The sequence below is a fragment of the Erythrolamprus reginae genome, chromosome 2 (genome assembly GCF_031021105.1).
Source record: "Erythrolamprus reginae isolate rEryReg1 chromosome 2, rEryReg1.hap1, whole genome shotgun sequence".
Lineage (NCBI taxonomy): Eukaryota > Metazoa > Chordata > Lepidosauria > Squamata > Dipsadidae > Erythrolamprus > Erythrolamprus reginae.
Genome location: NC_091951.1, coordinates 38,290,268 through 38,312,813, shown reverse-complemented (window position 1 = coordinate 38,312,813; position 22,546 = coordinate 38,290,268). Strand labels below are relative to the sequence as shown.

The 22,546-nt window shown below is 46.3% G+C and overlaps 1 protein-coding gene across 3 annotated transcripts in view; it reads right to left on the bottom strand.

Annotated features, from left to right (window-relative positions):
- DDR1 (discoidin domain receptor tyrosine kinase 1) overlaps positions 1-22,546 on the bottom strand; it is a 117,050-nt gene that overhangs the window by 46,046 nt on the left and 48,458 nt on the right. For all 3 annotated transcript variants that reach the window (XM_070737738.1, XM_070737736.1, XM_070737737.1), the window contains 2 exons: positions 16,123-16,247; positions 2,134-2,236 (listed from right to left, as the gene is read on the bottom strand). In XM_070737738.1, coding sequence (XP_070593839.1) covers positions 2,134-2,236; positions 16,123-16,247 — 228 coding nt within the window. The remainder of the gene's footprint in view (positions 1-2,133; positions 2,237-16,122; positions 16,248-22,546) is intronic.

Sequence of the window (22,546 nt, the reverse complement as noted above, 5' to 3'; positions counted from 1 at the left end):
TCAGCGAGGAGTTTCCCCACCGCCCACGCAAACTCCTCGCTGCCGCCCGCCCTTCGCCCGCCCACGCCGTTCATTCTCGCCGCTTTCGAGCTGAGTCCTGAAGCGAATTCGCTCCCGGACTCAGCTCGAAAGCGCCGAGAGACAGCGCCAAGGAACGGCCTGTCCACGCTGTCTCTCGGCGCTTTCGAGCTGAGTCCGGGAGCGAGTTCGCTCCCGGACTCAGCTCGAAAGCGCCGAGAGACAGCGCCAAGGAACGGGCCTGTCCACGCTGTCTCTCGGCGCTTTCGAGCTGAGTCCGGGAGCGAGTTCGCTCCCGGACTCAGCTCGAAAGCGCCGAGAGACAGCGCCAAGGAACGGGCCTGTCCACGCTGTCTCTCGGCGCTTTCGAGCTGAGTCCGGGAGCCAGTTCGCTCCCGGACTCAGCTCGAAAGCGCCGAGAGACAGCGCCAAGGAACGGGCCTGTCCACGCTGTCTCTCGGCGCTTTCGAGCTGAGTCCTGAAGCGAGTTCGCTCCCCGACTCAGCTCGAAAGCGCCGAGAGACAGCGCCAAGGAACGGGCCTGTCCACGCTGTCTCTCGGCGCTTTCGAGCTGAGTCCGGGAGCGAGTTCGCTCCCGGACTCAGCTCGAAAGCGCCGAGAGACAGCGCCAAGGAACGGGCCTGTCCACGCTGTCTCTCGGCGCTTTCGAGCTGAGTCCGGGAGCGAGTTCGCTCCCGGACTCAGCTCGAAAGCGCCGAGAGACAGCGCCAAGGAACGGGCCTGTCCACGCTGTCTCTCGGCGCTTTCGAGCTGAGTCCGGGAGCGAGTTCGCTCCCGGACTCAGCTCGAAAGCGCCGAGAGACAGCGCCAAGGAACGGGCCTGTCCACGCTGTCTCTCGGCGCTTTCGAGCTGAGTCCGGGAGCGAGTTCGCTCCCGGACTCAGCTCGAAAGCGCCGAGAGACAGCGCCAAGGAACGGGCCTGTCCACGCTGTCTCTCGGCGCTTTCGAGCTGAGTCCGGGAGCGAGTTCGCTCCCGGACTCAGCTCGAAAGCGCCGAGAGACAGCGCCAAGGAACGGGCCTGTCCACGCTGTCTCTCGGCGCTTTCGAGCTGAGTCCGGGAGCGAGTTCGCTCCCGGACTCAGCTCGAAAGCGCCGAGAGACAGCGCCCCCCGGACCCCCAACCCGGGTTTGGGGGGCTGCTAGGAAGCCCCCCATGCCGGCGGCAAACAGCCGCGCCGCCCCCAATCTTCGGCTCCTCGCTAGCGCTGTGGGAGTAAAAACACCATCTGCACATGCGCAGATGGTGTTTTTACTTCCGCATCGCTACTTCGCGAAAACCCGCTCGTTGCGGGGGCTCCTGGAACGGAACCCTCGCAACGAGCGGGGGATCACTGTATATAGATTGAGTTCATTAACTCTTTCCTGATATGTTTTATGCTTAAGACCTTCCACCATATTTGTAGCCCATCTTTGGACCCGTTCAATTTTGTCATTATCTTTTTGTAGGTGAGGTCTCCAGAACTGAACACAGCATTCCAAATGTGGTCTCACCAGCGCTCTCTACAGTGGGATCATAATCTCCCACAATCTGTAATTTTCATCATTGTGTCTACAATGATCTACAAATAGATGTACTAACATTCCTGTGGACTGCTATGGATATTGTTGACATTAACTAGTTCTCCCCAATCTGCATATCTGATAGATCACTGATTCAAAAAAAGAAAGCTATGTTGGTTCCTTGTCATGTCAAGGAACACCGTGGTTTTCCTTTACAAATTGATTTGCACAACAGATACTTTAAGACACTTTTGAGTTTCATAAACAAAAACTAGTCTGGCCTAGAAACTGTACATCAGAAACCATAGGACTTCTACCCAGTTATTAATGTCTATCAATGCAAGAAAACAGGTTACAAAAGCAGGTAAGTACCTTAGGAGTCATTCAACTACAGATATTTTAATGTTTTAAATGAAAATAAGGGCCCAGTTTCTAATCCTTAAGATACAGTACATTTGAAGAGATGTACATGCTGAAGGGGAATTTCCAGAACTTTGTTCTTAACGGATAGAGTTGGGGAAATTATGCATTGATAAAAAAAATATGTGAGTCGATTACATCATGCAAATGAAACAGAGGATACCTTCCTCACCTGCTGTGTTTTGCTGCTGTTGAATCATGCCACGAACTTGAGGCTGAGAGAGCTTCATCGGGAATGGTGCGATCCTGCATGCCAAGCGCATACCTACACTTAGCTGTTGAAGGGGAAAAACATGAAAGGCTGAAATGTGTTCAGTTCTGGAGACCTCACCTACAAAAAGATATTGACAAAATTGAACCGGTCCAAAGACGGGCTACAAGAATGGTGGAAGGTCTTAAGCATAAAACGTATCAGCAAAGACTTAATGAACTCAGTTTGTATAGTCTGGAGGACAGAAGGAAAAGGGGGGACATGATAGAAACATTTAAATATGTTAAAGGGTTAAATAGGGTTCAGGAGGGAAGTGTTTTTAATAGGAAAGTGAACACAAGAACAAGGGGACACAATCTGAAGTTAGTTGGGGGAAAGATCAAAGGCAACATGAGAAAGTATTATTTTACTGAAAGAGTAGTAGATCCTTGGAACAAACTTCCAGCAGACGTGGTTGGTAAATCCACAGTAACCGAATTTAAACATGCCTGGGATAAACATATATCCATTGTAAGATAAAATACAGGAAATAGTAAAAGGGCAGACTAGATGGACCATGGGGTCTTTTTCTGCCGTCAGTCTTCTATGTTTCTATGTTTCTAAAAATACACTCTGTTAATGAATGCAGTCCCCAGGTAAAGCCCTACGGATGATCCTTGATTGACAGCCACAATTTCTGTTGCTAAGCAAGGTGGTTGTTAAGCATAGAAACATAGAAGACTGACAGCAGAAAAAGACCTCATAGTCCATCTAGTCTGCCCTTATACTACTTCCTGCATTTTATCTTAGGATGGATATATGTTTATCCCAGGCGTGTTTAAATTCAGTTACTGTGGATTTACCAACCAGGTCTGCTGGAAGTTTGTTCCAAGCATCTACTACTCTTTCAGTAAAATAATATTTTCTCACGTTGCTTCTGATCTTTCCCCCAACTGACCTCAGATTATGCCCCCTTTTTCTTTCCTATTTAAAAAGTTGGGTTTGCTTGTTTGGAAGCCAGCTAGCATGGTTCGAAATGGCAACCACTTGACTCCAGCATGCTGCAACCCCTATAAATATTGTTGCCAAGTATTCACATTTTTATCGCATGACTTGCCTTTCGTAAAACCCACCTCTGCCGTCAGGCACGGGGGAACTGAGACATCTCCCCCCCTTGCCTATGTAGCTGTATGTATGATATGTTTGTGTGTATGTTTTATATCTACAAAAACACACACACACACACACACACACACACACACACACACATATATATATATATATATATATATATATATATATATATATTTGTTTTCATAGATTTTCACGGGTAGGCAGCTTAGGTCTCGCAGTCACGCCTAATCTACAACCATTAACTAATCAGCATACCTCAGCTACATCAACGACCCCAGTTGTTACCCCACTGACTCACCAGGAAGTTTCTACACAGCAGGCAATTGCTGAGCCATCAAACCACACCCAGCCACCAGTATTTATAGAAGGAAGGCAGCTCAGGTCTCGCAGTGTTCGCCTGCGGGTTTCTTCCCGTGTAGGATTTGGAAATTTCTGGCGACGTTTCGATGAGGTCCCACTCATCATCTTCAGGCTGGTGTTTCTGTCCTTTTTCTAAGGCAAATACTGCGAGACCTGAGCTGCCTTCCTTCTATAAATACTGGTGGCTGGGTGTGGTTTGATGGCTCAGCAATTGCCTGCTGTGTAGAAACTTCCTGGTGAGTCAGTGGGGGTAACATCTGGGGTCGTTGATGTAGCTGAAGTATGCTGATTAGTTAATGGTTGTTGATTAGGCGTGATATCCTGAGTAGTTGGAGCTTGCAGGCTACTTGATTGTTTTGCAATATGTGTTCTGAGTCTAGTTTCTGTTTTTATGGCTGGGTTACGTTTGAGGGCTGGTTTCCACATGTCTGGTAGGCAGGAGGTATCATCCCGCTTATTCATATTTTGGGGATGTTTTTCTATCTCGATGGCTTCCATGATTATTCTTTTGCTGTAGTGTTCTGCTTTGGAAATTAATTTAGTACTGTCAAAATCAATGTCATGTCCTGTAGTTTTGAAGTGTTGGAAAAGGGAGGAGGTTTTTTCTTTTTTCCTTAATGCATTCTTATGTTCTGCAATATTGGACAAACTAACAGGAGAGTAAATGCACGTGTTGCAGAACATAAGAATGCATTAAGTGCCCATGCCCATAATTCAATGCCTGTGGAGGGCGAAAATTGCCACCCTTGCCCCCCCCCCCCATCCCAGAGGCCCTCTGGATGCCAGAAACAGCCCATTTTCAACTTCTGGTGGGCCTGTTTTTCATCCTTCCCAGGCTCGAGAGGCTTCCCATCTCCCTGGAGGCCCTCCAGAAGCCGAAAATGCCCTCCCAGAGCCTCTGTGTGAACCAAAAATCAGCTGGCCAGTATGCACATACATGCTAGAGCTGAGCTAGGGCAACAGCTCACGTGCCGGCAGATATGGTTCCGTGTGCCTCCTGTGGCACCAATGTCATAGGTTCTCCAACACTGGTATGTTTTGTCGGGCTCTCTGGAAGGCTCCTCCCGAAAATTCACAGGTACAAATTTCAGACACACACACATTTGAAAATTCAAAACAATGTTCTTTATAATGGAAATTCACTTAAACCAAGCCCTCTGTTGGTATAGCAAAGAGCACTCCTCTCCAAACAAACTGGTAATTTGTACAAGTCCCTTATCAGTTCTGTGATACTTAGCTTGCAGCTGTGAGGCAATTCACAGTCCTTCTTTCACAAAGTGACACACACTTTGCTCTGGTTTAGTTTCAAAGCAGGGAAAAATCAGCACACAAAGGTCAAAGTCAGCAAAGCAGGCACGAAACACAAGGATCAGATAATCCTCCACAATGGCCAAACCCACAGGCTGCTGTTTATAGCAGCTTCACTAATTACCACAGCCCCACCCAACCACAGGTGGCCTCATTTTCTTTGATAATAATCTCTCAGTTTTTGTTGCCTATGCATCGCTCTCCGCATGTGTGGCTGTATCATTAACTCTTGTTCCAAATCCAAGGAGGAGCTAGATAATTGATCTCCTTCTGAGCTGTCTGCCACACTCTCCTCCTCCCTGTCACTCATGTCTTCTTGGTCAGAGGAGCCTTCATCAGCAGATTCCACCGGGGGGGCAAAACAGGCCTGCAGCATGTGGATGTCTCCCCCACATCCACAGTCCTTGGGGCAGGAGCTGGGCCAGAGCTAACCACAACACTGGTATAGGGTTTCCTGCCTGAGCAGGAGGTTGGACTAGAAGACCTCCAAGGTCCCTTCCAACTCTGTTACTCTGTCCTGCTTATAACAGGGTATAAAGCCAAAAAAATATTACCAAGAGGCATTTCTCAATAAATCTTGGACTAAGATGTTGCCAAGGTTGAAAAATGTCCCAGGTCTTTCACAGCCACAATTGATACAACCATTTCAGCTGTTAAGCAAGGTAACTTATCAAGTGAGTCCTCGAGTCGCAAACACGACTGAGCCCAAAATTTCTGCTGCTAAGTGAAACAGTTTTGCTCCACTTTTTCCTGTAAATTTGTAAGATGGTGGTTAAGAGAAATTAATTTCCCCATGTCAGAAGGTCGCAGACTGCACTGCCACTGTCATAAATATGAATATGAAACGTCTGAATTTTGATCACGTTCAAAGAGAATCTAGGCGGGACATTTGTTTGGCAATGTATTAATCACATCCATGTACCAAGCACAGAGTCAGATGGAGTCACCTGAACTGGTTCCATTCAAAGATTCTCATGTTTCTATATTTTCCACTAGGAGGCGCTCTAACTTTACAAACAAGAAGGGGGGGGTCACCAATTGAGTGAGTTTCAACAGAAACTTTGAATCGAAACTGCAAGGGAACAATATCCAAAAGATAATTTAATCGATTCATTAAACAACAACATGATTCTCAGAACATAAATTGGATTCTTTCAAGTTTCCCCTCCTGTATCAAATGCTGGAAGCTTTTTGGAATTCAGCTCAACAGGTAAATTGAAAAACACCTGAGGAAATAGAAACATAGAAACATAGAAGACTGACGGCAGAAAAAGACCTCATGATCCATCTAGTCTGCCCTTATACTATTTTTTGAATTTTATCTTAGGATGCATATATGTTTATCCCAGGCATGTTTAAATTCAGTTACTGTGGATTTACCAACCACGTCTGCTGGAAGTTTGTTCCAAGGATCTACTACTCTTTCAGTAAAATACTGGAAGTTCATTTTTGAAATTCTGATAGGCCAATTGGGCCCATTTTTCCCCCTCGTCAGAGTCCGGAGGCTTCATTGAAGCCTGCATATATGTACATGAGGGAGAGTAGGGGGAAGGGTTGTGCACACATGTGTAGGGGGAGGACATTGCATTATGGGTGTGGCCACATATGTGTGCAATGTTGCGCACGCACATCCCCTTTTGGCACCCGAGCAAAAAAAGGTTCACCAATTACTGTCCTACACACCAATGATGGTGAACCTTTTTTGGTTCACATGCCTAAACGGTGTGTGTACATGTGCTAGCATGTGTGCACGTGCTCATACCCATTCCCTCCCCACACACACATGCGGATCCTCTCACGCTGCACATGCGCACAACCTCCTCCCATCTCCCTCACATGCGCACAGGCCTCACTGAAGCCTGCGACAATGAAAAAACGGCCAAGCAGGCAAAGCGGAAGTTCATTTTCCGAACTTCCAGTTTGCCCATTGGGCTGTTTTTCACACTCTGGGAATTCAGGAAGCTTCCCTGAAGCCTCCAAAGGTCAAAACAGCTTTCTCTCTGGAAGGCTGAAAATTAGCTGGCCATGCACCCTGGAACTGTCATAGAAACATAGAAGATTGACGGCAGAAAAAGACCTCATAGTCCATCTAGTCTGCCCTTATATTATTTCCTGTATTTTATCTTAGGATGGATATATGTTTATCCCAGGCATGTTTAAATTCAGTTACTGTGGATTTACCAACCACGTCTGCTGGAAGTTTGTTCCAAAAATCTACTACTCTTTCAGTAAAATAATATTTTCTCACGTTGCTTTTGATCTTTCCCCCAACTAACCTCAGATTGTGTCTCCTTGTTCTTGTGTTCACTTTCCTATTAAAAACACTTCCCTCCTGGACCTTATTTAACCCTTTGACATATTTAAATGTTTCGATCATGTCCCCCCTTTTCCTTCTGCCCTCCAGACTATACAGATTGAATTCATTAAGTCTTTCCTGATACGTTTTATGCTTAGAATACTCGCCATTCACAATAACTCTCTGACGTCTACGCTTCAGCCAGCTGCAAATCCACTGAACTATCCAGGGATTAAGTCCAATCTTCACTAATTTATCTATCAGCTCATAGAGCAGTGCCTTGCATGCTCTCCAATGTGGCTACAAGTGCCACTTGTGGCACAGTGCCATAGGTTTGCCATCATGGCCCAACCCCATTTCGGACAAGTAGCCATCCAGTTTCAAAAGACTCTAATGATGAAGCACCCACAACTTCTGACCGCAAGCTCTTCCACTAATTAATTTTCCTCACTGTTCGAAAGTTATCTTCTTTGTCTTAGGCTGCTTGATTACTTGGCCTACAGAGACCTCTAAGGTTGGAAAGAGGCCTCTCCGTTCTCTTCTCCTGCAGTGGTCCACATGTGATTATTATTATTATTATTATTATTATTATTATTATTATTATTATTATTATTATTATATTTAGATTTGTATGCCGCCCCTTTCCGTAGACTCGGGGCGGCTCACAACATAATAAAACCATTCATAACAAATCTAATAATTTACAATTTAAAATTTAAAGTAGTTCAGAAAACCCCATTTTTAAGCAGACATACCTACAAACATACCATACATAAATTATATAGGCCCAGGGGAGATATCTCAATTCCCCCATGCCTGACGACAAAGGTGGGTTTTGAGGAGTTTACAAAAGGCAAGGAGGGTAGGGGCAGTTCTAATCTCTGGGGGGAGCTGGTTCCAGAGAGTCGGGGCCACCACAGAGAAGGCTCTTCCCCTGGGGCCCGCCAACTGACATTGTTTAGTTGACGGGACCCGGAGAAGGCCGACTCTGTGGGATCTAATCGGTCACTGGGATTCGTGCAGCAGAAGACGGTCTCGGAGATATTCTGGTCCGATGCCATGAAGGGCTTTATAGGTCTGCCACTTTATAGATGCTCTGCCACTATATGTCAGCCTGAGAAAATAACAGCCGGGGAGGGGGGGAAATCTCTGGAGGAATGAGAAATATTCCAGGCAGGAGCAGCTCTGGATTGAGATCAACTGGCCACTTTGTTTCCACTTGACACATCAGGCCACAACAACACTCAGTGTGTCCCATGGAATGTTTATGGGAAAGCAAACACCAGGCGAGGGTTCCTACTTAACACCAGCGATGGGCTACGAGCCACAACGCTAAATTGCGCTCGCTGCTGCAGCTCGTAAATTCTTGCAGGACCAGCACGATTTTGCTGCTACACCTGTGGAGGTAGCAAAATCGCACCCGGAGCCGCAGGTAAAACCTCGACGAAACACAGGCGCAATTTAGTATTTAATATTAGATTTAATATTAGATTTGTGCCATTATAATACTGTTTTTATCGTTGTGAGCCGCCCCGAGTCTTCGGAGAGGGGCGGCATACAAATCTAATAAATAATAATAATTATTATTATTATTATTATTATTATTATTATTATTATTATTATTATTATCGTTCCAGCTCATAGCCCATCGCTGCTTAACACCACTACCGGTGCGCTCTGTGCACAACCCTGGGTGACTCTCGGACATGTTCATGCGTCCAACCAAGATCTTGCTCCTGTGCACGTGCAGGAAGCAAAATCTCATGAGAGGACGCACATGTTTGTGTTGTGGTTGGCTCTGGCCCAGCTCCTGCCCCAGGAAATGTGGAGGTGGATGCAGGGGAAACTTCAACATGTCATAGGCCTGTTTTATTAACGACAGAGTCAGGTACTGCAGTTTCCTCGGACGAAGAAGAAGGTGGGAGTGACTTGGAAGAGGGGGGCTTGGCACACAGCCCAGGAAGCCAATCTCCATTATCTTCAGTCGATTCGGATGCAGAAGTCTTGGACTAACGCAGGCGCAGAGTTATGCGTAGAAGAGACCAATTGAGGACATATTAAAATTGACAAAATTGAACGGGTCCAAAGATGGGCTACAAGAATGGTGGAAGGTCTTAAGCATAAAACGTATCAGGAAAGACTTAATGAACTCAATCTGTATAGTCTGGAGGACAGAAGGAAAAGGGGGGACATAATCGAAACATTTAAATATATTAAAGGGTTAAATAAGGTCCAGGAGGGAAGTGTTTTTAATAGGAAAGTGAACACAAGAACAAGGGTACACAATCTGAAGTTAGTTGGGGGAAAGATCAAAAGCAACATGAGAAAATATTATTTTACTGAAAGTGTAGTAGATCCTTGGAATAAACTTCCAACAGACGTGGTAGATAAATCCACAGTAACTGAATTTAAACATGCCTGGGATAAACATATATCCATCCTAAGATAAAATACGGAAAATAGTATAAGGGCAGACTAGATGGACCATGAGGTCTTTTTCTGCCGTCAGACTTCTATGTTTCTATGTTTCTATGTTTCTACAAGAGATAAGAGAGGCCACCTGTGTTTGGGTGGGGCTCCAGCAATTAGTGCTGCTGATATAAATAGCAGTGTGTGGGTTTGGCCATTGTGGAAGATTATCTGATCGTTGTTCTTCAGGACTGTGCCTTGCTGTTCCCGGACTTTGTTGATTTTTCACAACTTTGAAACCAAAGCAGAGCAAAGTGTGTGTGTGTTTCACTTTGTGGAAGAAGAAGGGCTGTGATGTTTCTTCATAGCTGCAAGGTAAGTACTTAAGGACTGATTAAGGGGATTGTACAGACTACCAGGTTGTTTTGGGACGAGTGCTCTTTGCAATACAAAAAGAGTGCTTAGTTACTGAAATAGTAGATCCTTGGAACAAACTTCCAGCAGACGTGGTTGGTAAATCCACAGTAACTGAATTTAAACATGCCTGGGATAAACATATATCCATTGTAAGATAAAATACAGGAAATAGTATAAGGGCAGACTAGATGGACCATGAGGTCTTTTTCTGCCGCCAGTCTTCTATGTTTCTAGTTTGTTTTGAATTTTGTGATATAGAACATTGTTTTGAATTTTCAAACGTGTGTGTGTCTGAAATATGTACCCTTGAATTTTCAGGAGGCTCATACCAGAGAGCCCGGCAGAACACGTTTGTGTGACATTTCGGCAATTTTTTTTGCTTCTGCACATTCTGTACATGCCAAAAATCGCCAAAATATCATACACGCTCATTGGTCCCCTCACAAGATTTTGCCTCCTGCTCAGATGCGCGTATGTGCCTGCCGGAGCTGTGGAAATGTGCACACAGCTCCATTTTAGCTACTGGAGCTATGGTGTGGCCTGCTACTGGCAAACACCGCAATTGGCACTTTGTTTCCTTTTCCCTTCATGAGACTTTAACCCTGCTCCTATGCTCGGGCCTATATGACCCGAAATGAAATTTGAGACTCTGTAGATTATTTGTCATGAGGGTCTGAAACTTGTGATTAATTGACTTTTCCTCATTTGAGGGGCTCTTACTATGAGTGTGAGGGTTTTTTTCCGTTTTGCTTACTTTTTGCTACACGCTGATTGTTACATTTTGTTACACCCAAAACAGTACAAGTATAGAGTCTTTGCTCACAATCACTCATGCCCTCATCACCTCGAGGTTCAACTACTGCAACGCTCTCTACATGGGGCTACCTCTGAAAAGTGTTTGGAAACTTCAGATCGTGCAGAATGCGGCCACAAGAGCTATCATGGCCTTTCCCAGATATGTCTATGTTTCATCAACACTTCACGGCTTGCACTGGCTGCCGATCAGTTTCCGATCACAATTCAAAGTGTTGGTAATGACCTATAAAGCCCTACATGGCAGCGGACCAGAATACCTACTAGACCGCCTTCTGCCACACGAATCCCAGCGGCTGATTAGGTCCCACTGAATTGGCCTTCTCCAGGTACCATTGACAAAACAATGCCGTCTGGTGGGACCCAGGATAAGAGCCTTCTCTATGGCAGCCCCGGTCCTCTGGAATCAACTCCCCCCAGAGATTCGAACTGCCCCTACCCTCCTCGCCTTCCGTAAAATGTTGAAGACTCACCTTTGCCACCAGGTGTGGAGGGATTAATCTCCCCCCCTCCTTTTTTCGTTGACCTTTATTATGTTTATGTTCAGTCGGACTGAGTGTGTATGATTGTGTAGCAGATAGGTTTTTTATAACAATGTATTTTTAAATTAGTTTTTTAAATTTTTTAACATTAGATTTGTATTTATAGAAACATAGAAGACTGACGGCAGAAAAAGACCTCATGGTCCATCTAGTCTGCCCTTATACTATTTCCTGTATTTCATCTTACAATGGATATATGTTTATCCCAGGCATGTTTAAATTCAGTTACGGTGGATTTACCAACCACGTCTGCTGGAAGTTTGTTCCAAGGATCTACTCTTTCAGTAAAATAATATATTGTATTGCTGTTATGTTGTCTTTGGAGAGGGGCGGCATACAAATCTAATAAATTATTATTATTATTATTATTATTATTATTATTATTATTGGAAGTAATAATACTGAAATACTGAAAAGATAAGTTGTTGTTGTTGGGGTACTTGGGCATATGTTTAAGTGCTGCTTCTGTACTTCATTGTGTAGCTGAATTTCATATATAAAATTTAAAGAAACCTACTGTCCACAGAAGGCCATAAAATATTATTATTATTATTGCTGTTGTTTTTGTAAATGCGAACACAACAGCAAGGTTAATGAGCTGGAGGTTGTCTTCGAGAGGCCTCTAAAATATTCCCTCACGGAATACTCCAAGGAGGGAACGGCCCATTCCACAAGGCTTCTGGAACATTCAGAAGGGTGACCTGTTCCAAGGTCAGACTGTTCCGTGACAGAATGTTCTGAACATTCCTGGGGTCTCTTATCCGAGCATTGATCCTATCAGTCTACCTCAGCCTTCAGCAAGGATGTTGCTTCAGTTGTCTCCAGGCTTAGCCTTCGCACTACACACCCTCTTCAGTTGTCTCCTTCTTAACCTTCTGAGAGGGGGAGGAGGCTTTGTGGTATCCAAAGCAGAATATCCAGATTCGGTCACACTTTTGTTTCCTATAACATCAACCTTGTAAAAGCACTATGAAGTGTTTCATAATAATAATAATAATAATAATAATAATAATAATAATAATAATAATAATAATAATAATGATGATGTCAATAATGTCAAAACCAGAATTGAAAAATCAACAGACGATCCAAAGTGCAGACTCTGTAAAGAAACAGATGAAACAATCGATCACATACTCAGCTGCTGCAAAAAGATCGCACAGACTGACTACAAGCATAGACATGATGCTGTGGCACAGATGATCCACTGGAACTTGTGCCGGGACTACCATTTACCAGTGGCAAAGAACTGGAGGGATTATAAGCCCAAAAAAGTGGTCGAAAATGAGCAAGCAAAACTACTGTGGGACTTCCGACTTCAGACTGACCGAATTCTGAAGCATAACACACCAGACATTGTGATCGTGGAGAAAAAGAAAGTATGGATCATTGACATCGCAATCCCAGGAGACAGCAGAATTGAGGAGAAGCAGCTAGAGAAATTAGTGAAATACGAAGATCTAAAAATCGAGATGCAACGACTCTGGCATAAGCCAGTGAAAGTGGTCCCAGTGGTACTTGGCACGCTAGGCGCAGTGCCAAAGGATTTCAGCGGACATTTGAAAACCATCGGAATTGACAAAATCTCCATCTGTCAATTGCAAAAGGCCACTTTACTGGGATCGGCAAACATAATTCGCCGCTACATCACGCAGTCCTAGGTGCTTGGGAAGCGCCCGGCTGGTGATGAAATACGAAATCCAGCATAGTAATCTCGTTTGCTGTGTTGTATTGACATAACAACAACAACAACAACAATAATAATAATAATAATAATATATTAGATTTGTATGCCGCCCCTCTCCAAAGACTCAGGGCAACTCACAACATAACAGTAATACAATATAAATACAAATCTAATATTAAAAATTTAAAAACTAATTTAAAATACATTGTTATAAAAACTTATCTGCTACACAATCATACACACTCCATCCAACTGAACATAAACATAATAGAGGTCAAGAGAAAAAGAGGGGGGGATTAATCCCCCCCACGCCTGGTGGCAGAGGTGAGTCTTCAACATTTTGTGGAAGAGGAGGGTGAGGCCAGTTCGAATTTCTGGGGGGAGTTGATTCCAGAGGGCCGGGGCCGCCACAGAGAAGGCTCTTTCCCTGGGACCAACCAGTCAACATTGTTTAGTCAACGGGACCCGAAGAAGGCCAACTCTGTGGGACCTCATCGGCTGCTGGGATTTGTGCAGCAGAAGACGGTCAGAGTTGAACCCTGATGCCAGCCAGGTGTTTTGAACCTCTGCCCTTTTAGGTTTAGGTTTAGGTTTATTGGATTTATATGCCGCCCCTCTCCGCAAACTCGGGGCGGCTCACAACAATAATAAAAAACAGTACAGTACACAATACTAAATCCAATGCCCACCCATCCAGTTCCAATTTAAATTAATAATCTCATAAAAAACAGTATACAGTGAACCCTCGATCATCGCGAGGGTTCCGTTCCAGGACCCTACGCGATGATCGATTTTTAGCGAAGTAGCGGTGCGGAAGTAAAAACACCATCTGCGCTTGCGCAGATGGTGTTTTTGCTTCCACTGCCGCCCGCCCTTCGCCCGCCCACCCCGTTGCTCGCGCCCGCCCACCCCATTGCTCACGCTGTTGCTGGGGCCGCTTCCCAGCTGGGGAGCCGAGCTAGGGAGTCCCGCCCGCCCGCGCGTTGCTGGGGAAAGCGCGCGCGCTTGGGGAATCCCTAGCTCCGCTCCCCAGCTGGGAAGCGGAGCTAGGGATTCCCCAAGCGTGCGCGCTTTCCCCAGCAACGCGCGCGCGGTCGGGACTCCCTAGCTCGGCTCCCCAGCTGGGGAGCGGAGCTGCGATGTCCCCAAGCGCGCGGGCACCGCCCGCCCGCCCACGCTGTTGCTGGGGCCGCTTCCCAGCTGGGGAGCCGAGCTAGGGAGTCCGGACCGCGCGCGCGTTGCTGGGGAAAGCGCGCGCGCTTGGGGAATCCCTAGCTCCGCTCCCCAGCTGGGAAGCGGAGCTAGGGATTCCCCAAGCGCGCGCGCTTTCCCCAGCAACGCGCGCGCGGTCGGGACTCCCTAGCTCGGCTCCCCAGCTGGGGAGCGAGCTGCGATGTCCCCAAGCGCGCGGGCACCGCCCGCCCGCCCACGCTGTTGCTGGGGCCGCTTCCCAGCTGGGGAGCCGAGCTAGGGAGTCCGGACCGCGCGCGCGTTGCTGGGGAAAGCGCGCGCGCTTGGGGAATCCCTAGCTCCGCTCCCCAGCTGGGAAGCGGAGCTAGGGATTCCCCAAGCGCGCGCGCTTTCCCCAGCAACGCGCGCGCGGTCGGGACTCCCTAGCTCGGCTCCCCAGCTGGGGAGCGAGCTGCGATGTCCCCAAGCGCGCGGGCACCGCCCGCCCGCCCACGCTGTTGCTGGGGCCGCTTCCCAGCTGGGGAGCCGAGCTAGGGAGTCCGGACCGCGCGCGCGTTGCTGGGGAAAGCGCGCGCGCTTGGGGAATCCCTAGCTCCGCTCCCCAGCTGGGAAGCGGAGCTAGGGATTCCCCAAGCGCGCGCGCTTTCCCCAGCAACGCGCGCGCGGTCCGGACTCCCTAGCTCGGCTCCCCAGCTGGGGAGCGAGCTGCGATGTCCCCAAGCGCGCGGGCACCGCCCGCCCGCCCACGCTGTTGCTGGGGCCGCTTCCCAGCTGGGGAGCCGAGCTGGGGTGTCCCCGCACGTGCCGCCCGCCCGCCCACGCCGTTGCTCGCGCCGCCGCTGGGGTCTTACGGGGGCAAGAGGGGGAAGACCCAGGGAAGCCTCTGCCCGGCGGGGAAACTCCACCATCTACGCATGCGTGGAAGGGCACGCATGCGCAGATGGTGGAGTTTACTTCCGGGTTGAAAACTCGCGAAATAGCCCTTTCGCGATCCTTGAGGACGCGAAACTCGAGGGTTCACTGTATATAAAAAACAGGCACACAGTCAATCAATCAACAAAACAACATGGGCAAGGGGGAGGTGTTTTAGTTCCCCCATGCCTGACGGCAAAGGTGGGTCTTAAGGAGTTTACGAAAGGCAGGGAGGGTGGGGGCAATCCTAATCTCAGGGGGGAGCTGGTTCCAGAGGGTCGGGGCCCCCACAGAGAAGGCTCTTCCCCTGGGTCCCGCCAGACGACATTGTTTAGTCGACGGGACCCGGAGAAGGCCAACTCTGTGGGACCTAACCGGTCGCTGGGATTCGTGCGGCAGGAGGCAGTCCCGAAGATATTCTGGTCCGGTGCCATGAAGGGCTTTATAGGTCATAACCAACACTTTGAATTGTGACCGGAAACTGATCGGCAGCCAATGCAGACTGCGGAGTGTTGGATTGATATGGGCATACTTGGAGAAGCCCATAATTGCTCTCGCAGCTGCATTCTGCACGATCTGAAGTTTCCGAACACTTTTCAAAGGTAGCCCCATGTAGAGAGCGTTACAGTAGTCGAGCCTCGAGGTGATGAGGGCATGAGTGAATGTGAGCAATGACTCCCGGTCCAAATAGGGCCGCAACTGGCGCACCAGGCGAACCTGGGCAAACGCCCCCCTCGCCACAGCTGAAAGGTGTTTTTCTAATGTGAGCTGTGGATCGAGGAGGACGCCCAAGTTGCGGACCCTCTCTCAGGGGGTCAATAATTCCCCCCCCAGGGTAATGGACGGACAGATAGAATTGTCCTTGGGAGGCTTCTTTTCTCTCTTCGGCTTCGGCTTCTTACCTGGGTCAAAGTGCTCTTCCAACTCCGATGACCCCACGGCAACCAGCAGCAAAAACCAGAGCATCCTAGATCCCATCCTGCGTCCAACCAGTGGTCTGGTTACATCGATAACTGAACTTTCATGCCTGTTGAAAAAGAAAGAAGCTGTTAACGAAGCAGTTTTTCTCATCATTCCTATCACCAATTTCCTCCCACTTAGGACTGTATGACTGTAACTTGTTGCTTGTATCCTAAGATTTTTATTAATATTGATTGTTTCTTCATTGCTTATTTGACTCCTATGACAATCATTAAGTGTTGTACCACATGATTCTTGACAAATGTATCTTTTTCTTCTATGTACGCTGAGAGCATTTGCACCAAGACAAATTCCTTCTGTGTCCAATCACACTTGGCCAATAAAAATTCTATTCTATGCTATGCTATGCTATCCTAATCTATTATATTATATTATATTATATTATATTATATTATATTATATTATATTATATTATATTATATTATATTATATTATATTATATTATATTATATTATATTATATTATATTATATTATATTATATTATATTATATTATATTATATTATATTATATTATATTATATTATATTATATTATATTATATTATATTATATTATATTATATTATATAACTGCAGTTAACAAAGAACTGCTACTGGAATTGGGTAGGTCTATACTAGCCTAATGGGGGGGAAAACCCATAGGAGGCATGACAGCCGTGTTTCAATATTTGAGGGGCTCCTACAAAGATGGGGGAGCCAAACTATTTTTCAAAGCACCAAAAGGCAAGACGAGAAACAATGGATGGAAATTAACCAAGGAGAGAAGCAACCTAGAACTAAGGAGAAATTTCCTGACAGATCAATAAACCAGTGGAACGGCTAGCCTTCAGAAGTTGTGGGTGCTTCGTCGCTGGAGGCTTTCAAAAAGAGACTGGACTTTAAATGGTATAGGGCAGTGATGGCGAACCTTTTTTCCCTTGGGTGCCAATAGAGCAGGCTTGCGCGCTACCGCATATGCGCGAGTGCCCAAACCCATAATTCAATGCCTGGGGAGGGCAAAAACAGCTTCTCCCACGCCCCAGACGCCCTCTGGAGGCCGGAAATGGCCTGCTTCCAAATTTCTAGTGGGCCCAGTAGGCTCGTATTTCACCCTCCCCAGGCTCCAAAGGCGTTCCTGGAACCTGGGGAGGGTAAAAATTACCTCCCACATCCTCCCAGAGGCTCTCTGGAAGGCAAACATGCCCTCCCAGAGCCTCTGTGCAAGTCAAAAATCAGCTGGTTGGCACACACATGCATTTTGGAACTGAGCTAGGGCAACGGCTCGCATGCGAAAAGATATGGCTCGACGTGCCACCTGTGACACTCGTGCCATAGGTTCGCCATCACTGGTATAGGTGGCACGCAGAGCCATACAGAAACATAGAAGACTGACGGCAGAAAAAGACCTCATGGTCCATCTAGTCTTCCCTTATATTATTTCCTGTATTTTATCTTAGGATGGATATATGTTTATCCCAGGCATGTTTAAATTCAGTTACTGTGGATTTACCAACCACGTCTGCTGGAAGTTTGTTTTAAGGATCTACTACTCTTTCAGTAAAATAATATTTTCTCATGTTGCTTTTGATCTTTCCCCCAACTAACTTCAGATTGTGTCCCCTTGTTCTTGTGTTCACTTTCCTATTAAAAACACTTCCCTCCTGGACCTTATTTAACCCTTTAACATATTTAAATGTTTCGATCATATCTGAGGGCACAGATGTTGTTGTCCTATGTCAGCTCCAGCATGCATGGCCAGCTGATTTTCAGCCTTCAGGAGGGTGGGGGGAGGCCGTTTTCGCCCTTCCCAGGCTTCAGGAAAGCCTCTGGAACTTGTGGATGGCGAAAAACGGACCCAACAAGTTTATTTATAATTTATTTATTTAATTGATTGATTAATTAATTAATTAATTAATTAATTAAATAGATTTCTATGCCGCCCTTCTCGAAGCGACTCAGGAAGGCGTACAACATTAATACAACAGTATACAAGAAATCTAATATCTCTAAAAATAAAATAAAAAATTCTCATATCGGCCGGAGAAAGTCTCATCACTCACGGGCACGGACCCCATGCCTACCGGCAAAGGTAGGTTTTTAAGGTTTGCGAAAGACCAGGAGGGAGGGGACGGTACGTATCTCCAGAGGGAGTTTGTTCCAGAGGGCCGGGGCCGCTACAGAGAAGGCTCTTCCCCTAGGCCCCACCAGCTGACATCTCATCACTCACGGCCCCCATGCTTGCTGGCAAAGGTAGGTTGTTAAGGTTTGCGAAAGACCAGGAGGGAGGGGGCGGTACATATCTCCAGAGGGAGTTTGTTCCAGAGGGCCGGGGCCGCCACAGAGAAGGCTCTTCCCCTAGGCCCCACCAGTTAACATCTCATCACTCACGGTCCCCATGCCTGCTGGCAAAGGTAGGTTTTTAAGGTTTGCGAAAGACCAGGAGGGAGGGGGCGGTACGTATCTCTGGAGGGAGTTTGTTCCAGAGGGCCGGGGCCGCCACAGAAAAGGCTCTTCCCCTAGGCCCCACCAGTTGACATTGTCTGGCTGACGGGACATGGAGAAGGCTGACTCTGTGGGACCTAACTGGCCGCTGAAATACATGAGGCAGCAGATGGTCCCGAAATTTGTTCCAGTAGGCCCCTGAGGCCTGTTTTTCGCCATCTGCAGGCTCCACAGGCTTTCCTGAAGCCTGGGAAAGGGCGAAAAACGGCCCAACAGGCCGACCATGCTTCAGTGAGGTCTGTACGCATGAACAAGCCTCACTGAAGGCAGTGCGGGGAGGGGCGCACGTGCGTGGGGGGGAGGGCATTGAATTATGGGTGTGGGCACGCGGTAGGGAAAGCAAGTAGGATGCTTGGCTGCATAGCTAGAGGTATAACAAGCAGAAAGAGGGAGATTATGATCCCGCTATATAGAATGCTGGTGAGACCACATTTGGAATACTGTGTTCAGTTCTGGAGACCTCACCTACAAAAAGATATTGACAAAATTGAACGGGTCCAAAGACGGGCTACAAGAATGGTGGAAGGTCTTAAGCATAAAACGTATCAGGAAAGAGTTAATGAACTCAATCTGTATAGTCTGGAGGACAGAAGGAAAAGGGGGGACATGATCGAAACATTTAAATAGGTTAAAGGGTTAAATAAGGTTCAGGAGGGAAGTGTTTTTAATAGGAAAGTGAACACAAGGACTAAGGGACACAATCTGAAGTTAGTTGGGGGAAAGATCAAAAGCAACATGAGAAAATATTATTTTACTGAGAGTAGTAGATCCTTGGAACAAACTTCCAACAGACGTGGTTGGTAAATCCACAGTAACTGAATGTAAACATGCCTGGGATAAACATATATCCATCCTAAGATAAAATACAGAAAATAGTATAAGGGCAGACTAGATGGACCATGAGGTCTTTTTCTGCCATCAGTCTTCTATATTTCTATGTTTCTAACATCCTTTTGACACCTGAGCCAAAAAAGAAGATTCACCATCACTTTTTATGGGGTCTCCTGCTCGAGAACGGGATTGGATCAGACGACTTCGCAAGTCCCTCCCAACTCTATTATTCTCATGGTTCATAACCTTATGTGGGTCTTTTCCTCCATCACTCAGCTTGATGGTGAGTGATTTCAACCTGACTTAGCGGCCTTGTTCATTTCCTAGTTCAAGCCCTTGATCGGCTCTAATAAATACCACGCGTTCCAGTCAAGGAAATCGCTCACATGCTGCTATTGTCTTTATTTTCCTAGATACCAGCCAGAAGGGACTGGAAGTGACACACCAGCAGCATTATTAATGCATAATCATCGCGGACAATGAGGGCTACGAGCCAAATCTGTGGCTCCTCATCCACTTTGCTTCTGGGAATAATATTCACCCAATAATAAAAGAACTGGTCATGGGATTGCTTAAAAGATAATGCAGTTATTTCGGATAAATATTGGTGAAATAAGCTCAAGTAGAGTGAAACCATGATCGTATTTATTAGGAATGAAGAAGCCAGACTGTAATTAATTCATGTTAATTACAGAATACCTTGTAGTCATACAGGTGGTCCTCAAATTACGTCCACAATTAAGTCCATAATTTCTGCTGCTAAGCGAGACAGCTGTTTAAGTTAATTTTGCTCCATTTTATGAGCTTTCTTGCCAGTGAATCACTGCAGTTGTTAGTCACACAGTTGTTAGGTAAAAAATGACTTCCTAATTGACTTTGCTTATCAGACGGTCGCAAAATAGCAATAGCATTTAGACTTATATACCGCTTCACAGTGCTTTAAAGCCCTCTCTAAGCAGTTTACAGAGAGAGTCAGTCTATTGCCCCCAACAATCGGGGTCCTCATTTTACCAACCTTGAAAGGATGGAAGGCTGAGTCAACCTTGAGCATATTGAGATTCGATCCGCCAAACTGCTGGCAGCCGGTGATCAGCAGAAGTAGCTTGCAGTACTGCACTCTAACCACTGCACCACGGAGGATCACATGACCCCAGATCATTGCAAGTGTCATAAATATGGATTGCCAAATGTACGGATTTTGATCACGTGACCACAAGGATGCTGCAACTGTTGCACTGTGTGAAAAATGGACATAACTCCCTTTTTTTCAGTGCCACTGTAGCTTTGAATGTTGATCTGTTTTAAATTGAGGATTAGCTGTACACAATCCATAATGCCAAACCTAGAGGGTGAAATTGCTTGTATTGCAATGAAATCATTGAAAAACATACGTCTGGAGAGGTCAAGGACTCAGAAGACAGAAACCTAGAAGAGGCAAACCCGTTATTTGTCTCCAGTTCTGGTATACAAAGAGTCCTTACGACTGGCTGCTTAATAATGATCCAAAGCTACAACAAACTCAAAATTATTTATGACTCATCCTCAAAGTTACAACTGCAGCACCCCCCTCATGGTAGCGTGATCTGGAAGCGCTTGGCAATCAGTTCACTACTGTGATCTCATTAGCTATGTGATCGCATTTTGGAACAATATGAAGAACAGTTGCAGAAACTGGGCATGGCTAGCCTAGCGAAGAGAAGGACCAGGGGAGACATAAGAACATAAGAAGAGCCATGCTGAATCAGGCCAAAGCCCATCGAGTCCAACAGTGGCCCACCAATTGTCCATGGGGATCCTGAGCAGAAAGAGAAGGCAAAACCCTCCCTTTCCCTTGACCCCCAACAAATGGTACTCAAGGGAATCCTGCCTGCCTCACCCAACATAGAGGCGCCAGTGTTCCCTCTAATTTTTTGGGGGGGTGGGCGGAAAAGTATAGTGTCTGAGCAGCAGTCCCTTCGGGACTGGGCGGCACAGAAATAATAAATAAATAAATAAATAAATAAATGCATACATACATACATACATAAACAAACAAACAAACAAACAAACAAATAAAAAACCCACCCTGTTTTGCCTCAGAGAATTTCAAAATAAAATACTGTACTGTGTGTCTATAACAGTGAGCTCATAATAGGGCAACTCTATCAATATCAAAATGCCACTTAAATAGTTGAGCTAGTTTCAAACTAGATTTTGATTTTCTTTCTCTCTTCCTTACTCCCATTCTTTTTCTTTCTCTTTTCCTTCCCCTCTTTTTTCTATCTGTTTCTCTCTCTTCCTCTCTCTCTCCTTCCCTCTCACTCTTTCCCTCTCGGCTTCTGGGCAGGTTTGGAAAACTCTGAGTTGATGATGATTTTTAAGTGAGCGATTGCTCACTGCTCAGCTTAGAGGGAACTATGGAGGCGGCACATGGACATCCGTTTCAATAACCACTGATGCACTTGGCATCCATGAATCTATCTAATCCTGCCTTGAAGCTATCAAGGCTGACTGCTGTCACAACCTCTTCTGGAAGTGAATTCCATAAACCAACCACCCTCTGGGTGAAGAAATATTTCCCTTGATTTGTCCTCACTTTCTTACCTATGAGCTTTAGGGAGGGCCCCCTCGTCCTAGTATTGTGTGATAGAGAAAATAATTTCTCTCTATCCACCTTTTCTATCCCATGCATGATTTTATACACTTCGATCAAGTCACCCCTTAAAAGCCGTCTTTCAAGGCTGAAGAGACCAAGGCGTTGCAACCTGGTATCATAAGGGAGGGGCTCCATTTCCTTTACATGATAGCAGTGTTCTAATATTTGAGGGGCTGCCACAGAGAGGAAGGGGTCAAGCTATTTTCCAAGGCAGCCGAAGGCCAGATAAGGATGGAAACCCACCACGGAAATATTCAACCTAGAAATAAGGAGAAATTTTCTGATAGTGTGAACACTCAACCAATGGAACAGCTTGCCTTCGGAAGTTGTGGGAGCTTCATTTACTGGAGGCTTTCAAGCAGAGACTCAACTGTCATTTGTCAGATATTGTGTAGGGTC